Source organism: Oxyura jamaicensis, chromosome 2 (genome assembly GCF_011077185.1).
Source record: "Oxyura jamaicensis isolate SHBP4307 breed ruddy duck chromosome 2, BPBGC_Ojam_1.0, whole genome shotgun sequence".
NCBI lineage: Eukaryota > Metazoa > Chordata > Aves > Anseriformes > Anatidae > Oxyura > Oxyura jamaicensis.
In genome coordinates this window covers 66,703,627-66,719,296 of record NC_048894.1, presented here as the reverse complement: position 1 = coordinate 66,719,296, position 15,670 = coordinate 66,703,627, and the positions used below count along the sequence as shown (strand labels likewise).

General features: G+C 37.0%; 1 protein-coding gene across 25 annotated transcripts in view; it reads left to right on the top strand.

The window, feature by feature from the left end:
* ARPP21 (cAMP regulated phosphoprotein 21) overlaps positions 1-15,670 on the top strand; it is a 213,014-nt gene that overhangs the window by 87,146 nt on the left and 110,198 nt on the right. For 23 of the 25 annotated variants that reach the window (XM_035319073.1, XM_035319075.1, XM_035319072.1 and 20 more), the window contains 8 exons: positions 1,837-2,005; positions 3,656-3,861; positions 4,657-4,698; positions 5,563-5,652; positions 9,757-9,907; positions 11,101-11,179; positions 12,496-12,555; positions 13,341-13,481. In XM_035319073.1, coding sequence (XP_035174964.1) covers positions 3,694-3,861; positions 4,657-4,698; positions 5,563-5,652; positions 9,757-9,907; positions 11,101-11,179; positions 12,496-12,555; positions 13,341-13,481 — 731 coding nt within the window. In that variant the 5' untranslated portion in view covers positions 1,837-2,005; positions 3,656-3,693. Of the gene's footprint in view, positions 1-1,691; positions 1,744-1,836; positions 2,006-3,655; positions 3,862-4,656; positions 4,699-5,562; positions 5,653-9,756; positions 9,908-11,100; positions 11,180-12,495; positions 12,556-13,340; positions 13,482-15,670 lie in introns of those variants that run through there. The other 2 variants (XM_035319078.1, XM_035319080.1) reach the window with 2 other exon arrangements.

Sequence of the window (15,670 nt, the reverse complement as noted above, 5' to 3'; positions counted from 1 at the left end):
TCCCACTTTTTCTTGGGAAAACATATGGGATTTGTTGTTGTAGTTTTAAATTAAGATTCTGTGGTTTTCTCATAGATTGACAATGAAAAATTATGTTGGCATCAGAGATCTTAAGTGTAACAATATGGGGAATTCAGTTTATGAACAAATATGTCTTTGGTAAAGCATGATAAGATTATATTGAGCATCTGTAGCACAGGACCAGAAATGCTGTTTATTGAAGTCTTCTTGGCAGATCACTTGCTGGATCTGATACCCTTTGTTTGCTCGGTTTGTAGCCTGTTTTTGTTTTGCTCTGTTTGTTTGCTTTATGAACAGTTAATTTGTAACACATGGTAATGCTGAAGGATCCTGAAATAATCTTTTGTTTTCTGATTTTGGTACAGATTACCTATTTCTAGGTTTAGTTTTGAAAGATTTTGATTGCATGTTATCTACTCTGGCTGTTTTACAGGTGAAACTGTAACACACTGTATTTCCTTGGGTTGCTTTTTTTTTTTTTTTCCTGTTTTTGTTTGTGTGTCTGTTTTGATTTGGGGGGATATTGGCTCCATGTTTATACATGTGCTTGATTGCTTAGACATGATTTTCCATATCGTTACTTTGGCACTCTCATAGTGATCCTTAAAGTGTATTTCTCAGTGAGATAAATTTACTGAAAATACCCTGTTGGAAATACTAGAAAGTAAGTGGGAAGGCATATTCTGTATTACTCTGCACAAATTAAGGATGTTGAGGAAAGGAAATACTTTTGTGTATGTTTGTAGGCTTATAGAAGTGTACAGAGCTGTGTGCTCTTTTCCTGGATGCACCTGAGATTCTGGAGGCAGCAGGAGCTGGTTTTTGTGAAATGGCTAAATTCTCTTTCTGTCTCATGAAATTCAGCTACGTTCATGTTGTGAGCCTCTGTGCACAGTAACATACTGCAAGGCAATTGCAACAAGGTGCAATTTCAAGTGTGTCTCCGAAACAAGGTGTCTAGTATTAGACTTGAAACAGTCTTCAGGTTTTTTTCTTCGCAAGCAGAGTGTTGTGGGTTTCTTCCTATCTGTATTTTTTGTTCATGCAGCCATGGCTTGTAAATCAGATTTGTCCCAAAATAATGCTCCTTTTCTGTCAGACCAGTTCTTCAGCTGGCCTGATGCGCAGCATATATCACATTGCTGAGGCAACTCTTTCTTCAGGTTTATTTCCCCGATGATAACCTGGAGATCTCCTATGTACCCTACACATAGCCTGAAAATGAAGTTATTTTTGGCAGTGTTTGGGGGGATAGGGTTTCTCTTCTCCTCCTACTGTTCTTGACCATTTCAACTTTTATTCAGCTTATTAAGCAAGCACCTCAATATACTGCCCTGGCAGAGGGAGTCACTTTCTAAAAGCATCTATCTGCTTTTTCAGTCCTGTTTGAATACTGAAATTTTAATTGTAGCACAAGCTGTAGTTAAAAACAGTCGAGTCTTTCTTGCTCATTCCCTCATTGATTTCTGTTGAAGCAAACAGATGAGCTTATATATAAATATGTATATGTGCTTTTTATAATGAAAAGTGCTGGAATTCACTAAAAAAGGTTACAATTGAAGTGAGTAATCTTCAGTGCATAATGCAATTGTTAATTTTAGCTCTTTGCGTAGGAGCTGTTATGACTTGAACAGCCGGCTCTAGCCTTCATTAGAGAAGAAGCAGGCAGTTTTGAGACAGGTGGAGCTGGATCAAGCTGTGAAAGTGATTTGCTTGAAGCTGGTCATTAGTGTTAGAAAACTGGTCCTATCTATTGCATCCTTAACTGTACAGTGATCATTATCATTATTACTTTTTAATTTTCGTCTTTTCCAGGTTGACGATGATCCGTCAAACTCTCTGAAGAACCAGCACGGAGATTGCCATGCTGAACTGTTAATGGGGACATGGGACTCAAGTTGTCATTGATCATTTGTGTGGACTTAACTAGCAAAGAGCAACAGAAGACGCTAGAAAGACAGTGGGAATTATAGCAGTTTTTCAGGTAAATGGTTTCTTTGGTGTGGCTGATAAACTATGAGTGTAATTGTTTTGTTTTGTTTCGTTTTTTGAATGTTGTGTAAGTATGTAGATGAACTACCAGGACAATGTGCCCATGAAGAAATTGTTTGTATGCATTTCTTGACTGTAACTCTTTAACAAATCAAAGATCCTTCAACAGACCAGTTCCCAGTCTTGCAGTTCATCATGGTCTGAAATGTTAGCAAAGTGCTTCAGGTTTCAGCTGTAGCAGGAGAATAGCCAATTTCATTACGCTTCCTGGGTAGGAGGGTGGGGAGAATGAGACCAACTCAAGGCTTGAATTGGCTTACTGTGATCTGATTTATAATCTTAATACTCCAGTTGCCTCGTTTATGAACCATGTAGTTTCCTATTTTGCAAAATAAATATTTCTTCTCAAAAGAAAATAGTGTTTTAATGTATCATGTAGGAAGGATTTTATTTGCTTACTATGTCAAAAGATGAGCAAAAACTTGAAGCAGTAAGGTTTTAAAACACTAGTATGTTATATTTTTTCACTTTAAAGAAGCCTAAAAAATTGGAGGTAAGTGATGATGGATCTGTTGAGTGTTAATTACAAACCATAAAAAGACATTGCAGAAGACTTTCTGAAATAACTCTTCTCTACTGCAGTTTTTTTGTTTGTTTGTTTTTCTTAAAATGCACCTTAAGCCACATGGATTGGAGGGGAGGGGGGAATAAATTATTCATGAGTCTCATTTGACAGTTGATAAGTGGGGGAGGCTTGGAGAGGGAGCTAGAGAGAAAAAGAGAGAGAGAGGGAATAATAACAGGCTTTAACTTTAAAAAGCCTTTAAAGCTTCTGTACAGCAACCTATTGTGAGCTGAGAGTAAATGCAGTTCAGCTGAGATATCTTCATTAGAAATAACCTGCCAAGGGCTTCCTGTAGGATTTTCACAGTGCTTGAGAGCAACGTGGGGTTTGAGAAGAGGCTTATGACTTTTAATTATGGAGCTGGCAGTTTGATGCCTGAAAATGTTGACCATGAGAGCTTTATTGCCAAATTTAGATTTCTTATTTATGTTATTGCCTCTCCAACTGGCTTTATCATCTTTTTTTTTTCTTTTTTTTTTTAACCAATAGTGAGTGCTACAGGCTTCTGCCATATGCAAAAGCCATGGTTGAAAGTTAAAAAGCCGCGGTATCATTGGTGCTTGCTTTTTGTTTTATTTTTGACTGTTCTCTTTTTCTTAAAAGAAAGGTCTAGAGGAGGGGAGCACTAGCATGCTAGTGACCTGGAAGACAGAATGGGTCTGGCGTCACTGAACTCCATCGCAGATGGTCCCTTGCCAGCCCTGCCTGCACCTCTGCAGCTGGGGGCTGGGCAGGGAGTCCCAGTGACATACCTTAAATCTGTTTTCCTCCAAGACTGTTTAAGTTGGAGCTCTGCTTGTTCATCCCAGCTCAATTCTGCTGCTACCCAATATTGTTGATTCACTACATCACTTCACCTGGGGCATATGTAGCTTTCAGATCCTGAGCTGCTTAGTTTGGCCTGTGTATTAAGGGGAATAAAATGACTTGCTTGAGGGAAAGAAAAAAAAAAAAAAAGTAGAAAATTCACTCCTGGTGTTTTATATGTTTTTGTGTTGTGGTATCTTGACCTTTCAGGTCACCAAATCTTGTTATTTTAATTTCTGTCTGGAAGAATGTCTGAACAAGGTAAATTGAACCAGGAGACAGCAGAGGAAGCTGTGAAAGAGCAGGAGTCTGCCCTCTCCAAAGCGACCCCAGACAACTGTATCCTTAATAAATCTGAAAGCTCAGAAGTAGAGGAAAAGGAGGAAAAGCTGAGCGATGCCAGGACAGAGCTGCAGGTAAGACACGAAAAGTGAATGTCTGTGTTAAGTATTAATGTTCCATTTCTATGATCTCTTCCATTGCCTACACGTCTATTTTTTTCTTTCATAATTTTAGACTGTTTTTTTTATTTTTAATTTTGGTCCTTTTCTCTTCCTATAAAATAAATATTTTTGTTATACCTTTCAAGCTCTTTAGGCTGCTGTCCATGTTACTAATTTTTCTGAGAAGTTAATTCCTACACATCTGTGTTAAAGCTTGGTGAAATATTTGACTGTTTTCCCTCTTTGGGGATTTAGAAAACTACCTTGATCTCATGAATTTACAGGTAATACTAATAAATAATTACTTAATGTGTGGTTTGGTTTGTAGGTGTTACTGCCAACAAAAAGTTATGCAAAGCCTAAGAAGGTAATTTAATAAGAAGACTATCGGATGAGGGGGTCTAAATCCTTTTTGCTCAATGGAATATAGAATAAAGGGGGAGACTGCAATTTAAGAGGAATTTGGAGAGGGGGAGCATTTACTTAAGTATGCCTTTTCTTGTACTTTTATTATATGCAAAAATTGCAAATCACTGTGCAACGTTTGTGTTCTTTATACATGTTTTTAAATGAATAAAGTGAGCAGAGGTGATTCTTTGTTCTCCCTGTTTTCCAGACTGGGTTTGGGGAAGTTGTTTTTGCAATCAGCACCTCATTAAAATAGAATTCTAGGAGTGGTTTGATCTCTTTATTTTATTGGTAATGCTCTTGTCATGCACATTTTTCCCAGAAATGATAACTACTATGCTTTTTTTATTCTGTAACCAGAAACGAGGTGCAAACCAGAACCAGCAGAAAAAGAGATCCAAGGTAACAGCCCATCTCTGCTTGGAATTGTATGATGAGGTGTCATGGTAGGATAAAGAATTTCAATTAAATGTCTGTCTGCAGTTGAAATGTTGGCCTTTCATCAATTGGTTGTATTTTTTTCCTTGTTTTTTATTTTTTATTTTTTTTTGTCTTTCCTTTTACCCCATAATCTTGCTGCACAAAGGCAAAGGAGTTTCTCTAGATTAAGCTATGTCAGGGTCCCCTTTATTTATCCATCACGCTTTCGTGCTGCTGAGCTTAGGTGTGCTTGTGTTAGGCAGCATGTGTATTTGAGTGCGTCAGTGGAGAAGGAAAAAAAATAATTGATTTTGCTTTAGAAGCTTACATTTTTGTTTGAATTTGATTTTAATGGTGTAATCTCGTTGTAAAGGAGCAGAGACTGACTAGCTCTCTGGGGAGATGTGGGGTGGGGAAAGAATCTTCTTGGAGTGTGGGGGGGAAGCTTCTTTCAATTTTTCAAGTCCCGAGTCTGTAAAACTTGCAGGTTTTATTGTCTGTATTCCTTGGGTATTATGTTACTGGAAGGAAAAAAATAGAGAACCTTTGAGTTATACTTTATGTTGAATTACCTTTGAATTGGTATAAATATTCCAAGTTTTTAGTGGACTTAGATGAAGTAAGTGAACTGCAGCAAAAATTATTAAAAGCAAAAAGAAAACTACCACCTTCCATATGTGGCAAATGGCTCATTGCTTACAATCTGTCACATCTAAAGCAGATAAGGTTTTTCTGGGTGGGTATGTACCAGTTATTCAGGATATTTAGGGATAGCTGATGTGCGCAGCTTATGTGACTTGAGGTCAGCAGGTGTTTTCTGTGTTGTGTTCTTTCTCTTTTATTCAGTCAGGAGCTAAAGGAAAACTTGTCCGGAGCCTTGCTGTGTGTGAGGAGACATCCCCTCGCCCAGGAGCAGAAAGTCTTCATGATAATCAGGTACATTTACCGTCATTGCTGTTAGCTGCATGGTTAAACTCCATTTGCTGTTGCATGGTTATGTTACTTAATTGGGCATTTACCCTTTATTGGGGGAAAGATTACATCCAACAACAAACACACTTTTATGAAGTTATCTGGTTTATCGTGAACTTTATTTTGAAATACTAGTTTTACATTATGTCACAGGGTGTTGTTTGCTTTTTTTTCCAGACCCCCTGAAAATTTCAACAAATGGAAAAGAATTCGAAAGAATTTAGATTAAAAAAAATAATAGTAACAATCAAAAAAAATTAATGTTCTTTTCTCTAAGGCTATCTCTTTCAAGGCTGCACCAGTTACGATTATGATTATGTTCTGGTTTCTGGTTCCTCTCAGACCCTAATTCATATCAGTCACATCAAATTTACAGGTCCTTCACTCTCCAAAATACTTTGATAGAGTCAAAGGTGCCTCCTACTGAGTGGCATTTTCTTACTAAACTCTTGGTATAGAGCTTCCAGTATCAAAAAGCTTGTATTTGAGTTTATCTGTACTGGTAGTGTTGTATTCCCAGTGGCTGGTAGAGTTCTGTCCCTTCACCTTGGAGTCTAATGCTGGTGGCAGTCCTTGTAGACTTGCTTCAAACCACCCCCCTCCAACCCCAAAAGCAAAAGTAAAAAAAATCAAATATTTGTTTGCTTGTTAAGAATAAGACTTGAGAAGGAAAAAAAATAAAATCACAAGCACTGCATATAATTTGAGATATGTGCAAATGAGATCAGCCATAGAGAGAGTTTGAGGAAATGACTTCTTGTGAGCTTAGCACAAAAACAAAAATCACATTTAAGTGTACTTGATCATAGTTTCCTCTATTGACTTGAAATAAAACAAATTCAGCTCTCCTCTTAGCTCATAAGTATGGAGAGGTTTTTCTATTTATTTATTTTTTAATTGAAAGACCAAAAAACAGGTTGTTTAGCAGGGGAACTTCTACACGTTCTACTGCTCTACCATGATGCTTATGCAGTTGATAGGTTATTTTATCAGTTGTTCTGTTGAAGGTATACACATCTAGCTTAACATGTGTTGCTGAAGATGCGTGGCTTTTGTTCTGCTTTCATTTGTATTTTCTATTGTTTAACAGAGAATGAAAAGGAGAGTAATATAAATATAAAGAATTTGTACTAAGCATGACACGGTAGCTGATAATGTACTGCTCAGGACCTGTACAACACCTCCAAGAGACTGGAGGTAAAACTCCTGTCCAGGTCATGCCCCAACACCAGGCAGAGGAGGGGTTCCTGCCACACAGCCTCTGGTCTTACCTGATCTGACCAGGTATGGCAAGGATTTCCTTGACCATATTGACACAATAATGGAAGATAAAGTGTCTCCCAGGACCCCAGCATACGTTTTGTAAAGATGCAGTTGGCTGGGTGTAATTAATGAGGGAGGAATTGCATTTTTGCTCTTGCTGACCTCTTGCTAATGAAAGCAGCTCAGCTTTGCAATGGAATGCTGGACCTACAATCTCCTCCTTGGACTGGCTGAAGGGTGCAGAAAGTTTTGTGCCAACCTAATTGCTTTACTTTCACTTTAGAGTAGGAAAAGCTTATTTTCAGTTTGGATTTATTTATTTTTTTAATTATTTTATCTTAATGGTTTACAAAGCACAGGAAATTAATTATCAGAGAATGTATGGTACATTGCCAGAACTACAGAGTATGGATTGTACTGCAGACTTGATGTTTGTATTTATATTTGAATACTTGCCTTCATTCCCCTGTGTAGGGAAAAAACTTGTTTACCTGTATTACTTGATCTTGAACGCTTACCTGATGGTTCACTATGTCCTTACTTACAAGGAATGTTGCCTTTAATGTTATACTGTTGACCAATAAGTGTATTACTGCAATTTGAACATTTATTTTGTTGTTCACTATACTTAGCTTGTATCGATGTATTTATTAACATTGTATTTTATTATTGAGAAAAATCAATAAAAATATAACAAAATATACAGTAGTTGGCTTTCACGACTCTTTAGCCCTTTTGTGTATTTCTTCTAATGCAATCAATATATAAGTATTACGTTACATGTAAGACAGTATTGTATGTTCATATGTGTGCTTATGTGTGAAGTCTGTCCTTTTTCTTTTCAATGAAATGAGTGCATTTTAACAGCCACTGTGAAGCTTAAGGTTAATATCCTGAGAATGGCACAGCCAGTTACATTTTTCTCCTCTGTTTGGAAAAGCTAATGGTTCACTCACTCTGCTCTAGGCAGTGCAGGGAATCAGAGCTGTCCTTCAGGGTCTTTTGGCAGTGGTTGATCCAAACATGTGGTTAGAATGAGAAATTGAACTGCCATTTGAAGTGAAAGAAAGCAGGCATAACATTAGCCCCCTGAGAGCAACTGAGCAGGTTAGCAAACATTTTTCTATCTATCCTTATCTCAAAAGGTCAGGAGTTCCCCCTTGTTCCCTTTGTACACTCACATTTTGGCTAATATTGTCATCCAGAACTAACAGAAGCAGGGATTAAGGATGGTATTTCAGGTTAAATTTGGGCTCTAGGGCTTTGTTTCTCTTTTACAGTACATCTACACTACATCTTGAGTCTTCTGTGCCACATTTCATTAAGCTGAGAAACTATCCAATTCCAGTCTAACCATGGCATGTTTATGCTGGTATCTTGTTCTGTAAGGACTTTGTTTTACATGTGTTGTGGTGACTTATTTAAAAACAAACAAATAAAACACACACATAAAGACAAAAAATAATCCCAAACAACCACATCCAGAAATCTAAGGTTTATTTTTAAAAAATATATTGAAAGTATCACTTGGATTCATAATGACCTGGTTACTTTAGAAATAAATAAAAATAAAAACCACCCAAAAAAGCCCTTACTTTGAAGTATCATATTGATATATTTGGTATGCTGGTATTCTTTGAAAAATTGTGCCATGAGGGACTTTACTAGCATTCAACAATTTTAGATTTTCTATGTTAAGGGTAAATTTGGATTTCATTAATGTGATACCAGAAATTTATTGGGTATGCAGGATTCTCATGTATTAAATACCGCATTATCAGGGAGTTTTGTCACAGCTTAATACAAGTGTGCGTTTTTGCACCAAAGCATATAGTTGGCCATTTTTTTCTTCAAAAAATGTCAACACAGAAGTATGCTTCCTTAAGTTTTGTACAATCAGCTTGTTTTCTTTGGAGGTTATCATGGTATTATTTATATTTTTCAAGATGTATCAATTTGTATTTTGTCCAAACAAAAACAATATAAAGTAATGTTGTTAACTTGGGAATAACAAGTTCCTTAAAGCAAATCAGAAAAGGTGAAGCAGCTTGAATTCTTGGTTTTAAGTAATTTTTAAAGCTGGGGCATGCTTTCAAAAAGGATTCAGACTCTGAAATACTGAAGTTTGAGGATACAATTTGTGATGCCTTGGAAAATTTCACTTACCAAAACTTGTTAGAAAATAGTGGTGCAGAATTCACCCCTTAAGCTAAAGGTCTGTTTGCACATGTCTTTAAATACAGAGTACCCAATAACTTAGTAAGCCCTGTTGAATACAACTGATTTCATCACTTGCTGGCATGCTTCTTCTGTCAGAGCCCAAAAGCTCAGCCTGCCTGATGCTACATTTTCTTGTACAAAGCAGTTCAGGTGAACTTGCAATTTATTTTTTTTTAATTTTTTTTTTTTTTTGCGGGGCAGGGGGGATAGTTGCATCTATCATTGTCACATATTTAATATATGTTAAATTTTAGAATTGCTTAAAGCCCATATGAAATGCATTTCACTGTTCTAGCAATTCTTGGAGGAGAGTTATTAAAGTGGAGAATAATGTACCTTTAACGTAGGTAGAATAAAAGCTTATAGATTGCAAACAATAGGAAAGAAATTCACCTACAATAAGAATTTGGCCTCTAAGATGCCATTATTATCCTGGAGAGGGGGAAAAAAAAGGAAAGAAATGTATCTGGCTTTAGCTTTTCTAGCTATGCACAGTTTAATGCAGATCTACACGGGTTAAAAGTCATGGGAACTATACTGAATCTGGCCCTGAATTTATCTTTTTTTTTTTCTTCCTCCTAACAGGAATCAATACAACTACAACTTTCAAGTTTTCCTAGTTTGCAAGAAGAAGACAAAACTAGTAAAGATGACTCCGAGAAAGAAAAAGAAAAGGATAAAAATAAAGAAAAAGATAAAAACAGTGAAAAAAACAAGATCAGAATGTTATCAAAAGGTGAACTTGAAATATTTAAATTGTTACAATTACTTTAAAAAGCATGCATTTTTTATGTGCATAAATACACAATATTAATATATTCATGCATTGAGAAAATTCAGAACATGAAATGTGTATGCATGAGTAATTTTTCATACAAATGCTGGGCTTTGAAAGTGAGGAACCTTCCAAACTGCCTTGGTGTGGATGGATTATATATATATTTGTGTGTGTGTAAAAATAATTCTTCTGAACACTTAATCATGGAATCATGGTAGTGTGAACATATATACATAAAGGTGTGTATAATTTTCTTATCCCTGTTGATGATAATACACTGACAAGTCATTTGTGCAATATAGGAAGCAGAGTAATCCTCTTCAGTATTGCTCCTCTATCTTGGAGAATTTCTCTAAAATAGCATAAGGAAATCCACCCGTGATCTTTAACCTGTATTCCCATCTACTATTAGTTATCTGTCATCTATTACCACCTTCTATGACTTGTTTGGTTTTTGTATTTAAAGTGTTAAAAAAAAATATTTTTATTTGTCAGTGGTACCGAGTTTCAACGTAATCTCTTAAAAATAATCATTGCCTACCTGGGTGCGGATCTGCAGCTGGTGTGAATTGTCAGTTGGCTTCAATGGAACACTCACAGTTCATGCCAGCTTGAGGGATCTGTGCACGCCTTTGAGTTAGGCAGTACGACAGTACTGAAAAATTAATTCTAACTGCTGTCACGCATCACCGTTACCTGCCCACTCTTAGACATCACTGGGTTTTCAGTCTGTTAACGCTAATAAAATTCTCACTGGCACGATGCTTCATTTTCTATTTGTATAGTGATGCAAAGATGTATCAATGGATAAAACTATTTTTAAACTTTGTAGTTTAAAGGAAGAACGTGGAAGGGTCTTGATTGGCATTGAAGATACCTCATGATTTTCAAATAACCAACGCTTTCTTTCAGTGTCTAGTTTTAGTTCTGCATTCTCTGTGAAACACAATAGGGGAATCATGCACATCCACCCTATGCTTCCAAGAGTAGACTTTTTTTTTTTTTTTAACCTGAACTCCAAATGAATATATTCTTTCAGAACATATGCTCACAGATTGTCACTGGGAAATGAAATTTGGTTTACAGTATAGCTTAATCATAACTGTTGAAATAAAATAAATGAGTGGGAGGTGTTTGTTTTTATTTTTCAGATTGCAGTCAAGAGTATACAGACTCAACAGGCATAGATTTGCATGAGTTTCTCATTAATACATTAAAGAATAACCCCAGGTAGGTATTTTCTGCATTAGACTTGGTGGTACTCTTGAAATTGTAGCTGGCATTCTCAGAAATCCCATAAACTGAACCCCATAAACTGTACACCATGTTTTATTAGTTCTGGAGATGGTTATAAGGGAAAATGTAAAGGAGGTAGGTTTTCAGCTGAGCAAAAAGCTATAAGAAGTCACTTATTCCTACTCTCCTTCTAGTTGGCTTCTAATTTTACTTTTTGACATGACATGTGGTCTTTGTCCTTAGCTTCTTGCATAAAGCCTCTACATGATTTTAGCAGTAGTATAGTGATTACAGTTGGAGACTTGTATGTGGGTATAAAGTAGCTTTCTTCTGGCAATGCTGTACACAATTAAAATTGTGCATAGTGCTGAATTCTGCTTTTGGTATTTACAATTTTTATTTGGAACAGTTAGTTCATATCAAAATTAAATTTACCTCTAAATGTCTAAGGAAGAATGTTACATTTTTATACTTTGTGCTTTAAATGTTCAATTCAATTGAATCTGTTAAGTAGATACCATATAATACTGCAATTAAGGAAAAGTATGAATAATTAGTTACCTAATAGGTTGTGTAAGCTTTTGTATAGATATCAAAGTCCTTGAATTGTTTTATCTGCACAACATTAAAAACTTCAAAAGCGCTAAGGAGTGTTGGACTCTGTCAAGCTTAATTGTATGTGTGATACTATGCAGGGGAAAATTTTGCATGTTTTCATCAGGAGAAGGAGGAAAAGGAGAAACATCTGAGAACTTTCAGTTGAAAACAGTATTTAGAGTGAGAGCAACATTGCCTCCTGGGAGTCATAGCTCAAAGGCGTTCTCCATTGTGTCCTCTAACTAGATTATCTTGCCCACTCTTCTCACTTGGTCAATGCCTAGGGAAAGATGTGTGTCTGATAAAATACTGAAAATTTCTGTGGACGGCATCTCTTTTCTTGCAAGAACTAAGTTAGTCGAAAATCTAATTTTCCATCAAAAAATGGTGATAAAGCACCAGAGCTATCCATAGCAGTCAGGTTATTCTTTGCAGGGACTGCAACCCACTGATCACAGCCCTGTGTGGCTAGAAGCACTCTCAGATCATGCTAAGAGCAAGGAAGGACTAAATCTGTTGCTCGTGTCAGGCAAGTTGCAGCAATGAAGACTGGAATCTTCTCCAGATGTGCCAAGGCAAAGCACATTTCATTTTTAATCAGGGTGGCTGACCACGCTTGTACACTTCCCTTACAAATATTGATATACTCATTTTTAAATCTCAAATGGCTATTGGTAGTTGATGCTACAGTTCCTTGCATTTCTTTTTGACAGGGACAGAATGATACTCTTGAAAATGGAACAGGAAATTATTGATTTTATTAGTGATAACAAGTAAGTAGAGCTCCATGCTCGGTTATGAAGTCACGTGTGTGTGTGTGTGTGTAGAAGTGCAAGCTGAGTGAGTGATATGCTTATATGGACCCCAGCACTCTTGAGCCCTGTTACGTTGCAAGATCAGGCTTTTATTTCCTGACACATTTGGTCTGCTTAAAATACAGTGGATGTAAATGAGAACCTCTTGCTTTTCCTTGTGTCATAATTTTTCAGTGGCTTTTACTGGCACTCCACTCTTTTGGGTCCAAAAATACTAGTCAAGCTCTGAGTGCAGAGGATACCACTCAGGTATTTCTAAGTAGATATACTCAATGAAATATGCTGTCATGCAGGTTTCCATGCGTGCTATGTTATTCTACCATGTTGGAAAACAGAACTAAACTTTGGGGAGGGAGGGAAGGAGGGTTACTGTCATGTTCTCTTTTTAAATAACTGTTTCTACAGCTTTAAAAAGTAGAGAGTCAGAATAGAAGAAGAGGAAGAAATTACACTCTTGGGAAATAAATGTTTTGACAGCAAGAGAGGAAAAAGGAGTATGTGCCTTCCAGCGTTGCTCTGTGCCTGACCTTTGGGACAAGGGCAGAAAGCTGTTGAGGGATTGTTTGTGCAGGTTGCTTTCTCTTGTCTGCCTTCTTGTAGCAAACATCTATGTGTGAAAATGCAAAGGAGAAATTTTCAGTTAAATTATTGTCCACTGAATTATGAAATGTGTTGCTGTTGTCATTTAATTATAGCTCAGAGGGAAATGTAATTATCAATGCAATTTGCTTTCTTTTTACCAGTAATCACTATAAAAAGTTCCCTCAGATGTCATCATATCAGAGGATGCTAGTACACAGAGTGGCAGCTTATTTTGGAATGGATCACAATGTGGATCAAACTGGAAAATCTGTAATTATCAACAAGACCAGCAATACCAGAATGTAAGTAGCATCTGTTGTGTTTTCCTCATTCCCTTTCACAAGACCTAGTTGGTACCATGAATACACCTAATTTTTTCAGTTTATATATGTAATAAATACACATTTTGTATTGAGTGAATACTGTTTATCACTTTCTAGGGTGGGAGAGGAGGACAGGGATGTCTCTGCAGCTAGCATTATCAGCTTGTTTAAGGATTTACAGGTAGTTAAGGAGAAACCAACCCAATCTGTTCTTTGCAAGAATTTTGTCCAGTACCTTGGACCTCTCCCTCTTTACCTATAAACTACATAATGAAGTACTTACAACTGCATAATGCAGTTTTGATATCTGGTGTTTGAACAGGAAAGCCCCATTTGAAAATTGTGTACTTCCTGCATTCAATTAGCAGGAGAAATAAAAACCTTTATTTCTTTTATATATCCAGTAGCTAGATGATTTACATTGACTCAAACTGCTGAGGATGTGTGTATATTTTTAAATGCTGTTATCTTCTATTGTAGAAGGCTCAGATTTTGATCTTGCAGAAGCAGGTAGTCCCTCTAGCCTAGCACAATGGTATTATTTCTCTGAACTCTAAAAACCTTCCATATGTGTGAAGTAAATTTAAGATGATGGAAAATTTCTTATAGATCCTTTTCATGGGCTATCCCTGAGATACTCAGGCACCTGAAAAATTACACTTAGACATCAATGTTTTTAAAGGTTTACATAAATTGTGCTCCAGTGGTCTGATTTTGAAAGCTGAGAGAATTTCAACTCAATAAATGTGACACTCAAACTAACACTTAGGATCTGATAATACCTGCCCCTGTTCAAGAGCTATGTTTGGTATGAATAAGAAAAAGCTGTGTATGCAGCAAACTGGTGTTCATTTCTAAGCTGTAAATGAGGGGAAAAAAAGCTTAATTTTCTCTTAAAACGCAATCATACTTGAAAGCTTTTTAGGCATTCCTCCCTTTACAGTTGTCCCTTTTCCACTTGTGTCACCTCTGTAGTGCAACAACTGCTACAGACCTTCTGTTGCAGCATTGCCTTCTCCTGGCTGACTTGGTAATGTGATATCATCACATTAATATCTGGTAACGCCTTGCATGGCTGCATGGCTGCACATCTCATATTGATAGCATTGGAAGTGCTGATGGAAATGCTTGCACGCTTCTGGAGAGGACACCGAAGTCCTAGACCTCTTCAACAGCTGAAACTGAGTACTCTGGTGAAGCTGTGGCTTCTTGCGTGGTGGGAATGAGAAAGCAAGTCTGGTTACTAGGTATTCACTGATATCTCTGTGGGCAAGTTTTGAGGACAGGATGGTGCAGGGTCATGCTGGCTCCGATGACCCTTTCAGCTTTGGAGGTGGTTACGCAGGCTGGAGGCGAGTCATGCAGCCAGACAAATTGGTTCTGACACCATACGTGTGCAGATCTTCCAGAAATAAACACAGGGTTTGGCTCTCATTTTTGCTGTGAGTACAACCATATAAAGCACCATATAAACTGCAGGTTTTTACTCCTTCTGCAGTGTTTGAGGTTGGATAACTGAATCATACAGAGCTCATATTGCATAACGGTGCTTCCAGTGTGTTATCTACAATACTTTGGTACTGCTCTAAAGTAAGGCTTTGCAAAGGTCCTTTCTTTTTTTCATAATTGGAGGAGACGGCATACTTTTTAAATGTTCCTGGCTCTGACAGAAAATAGATGTTGTTATCCAGTATGAATAAGGGTTGATGAGATTTTATTATCCATAGCAAATGGTCTACAATTTCCACATCTGAAAGTGTCCAGTGTGATTTCATGTGTGTTTCATTTCAGTATTCTCAGGAGAAACAATTTTATGTAGTTCAGAACCAATGCCAATTACTACTTGGAAAATATCCAGCATACTGGAGTATCTGGAGAGCAATCAAAAGGCAATTCAGTGTGGTTGTGCTGTGCTGTAAGCCTGAGTCTTGACTGTTTAATGCAACTTTACCGAGGGGCCCCATAGATATTTTGAAGACTTGTGTTCTGTCAATAAATTATTTCCTTATGCCATGTAGTTTCCAAAATACTTAAGCTGCGTACTCTGAGGCTTGAGTTCTTCAATTTAGAAATTCTGTGCTGCCTGTTACTTCTGTGAGTGTGTGCCTGTTGGAGAAGAGCATATGACTGCGGAGTCACTGTGTGGGCTTGAATAAGCACCATGTGGC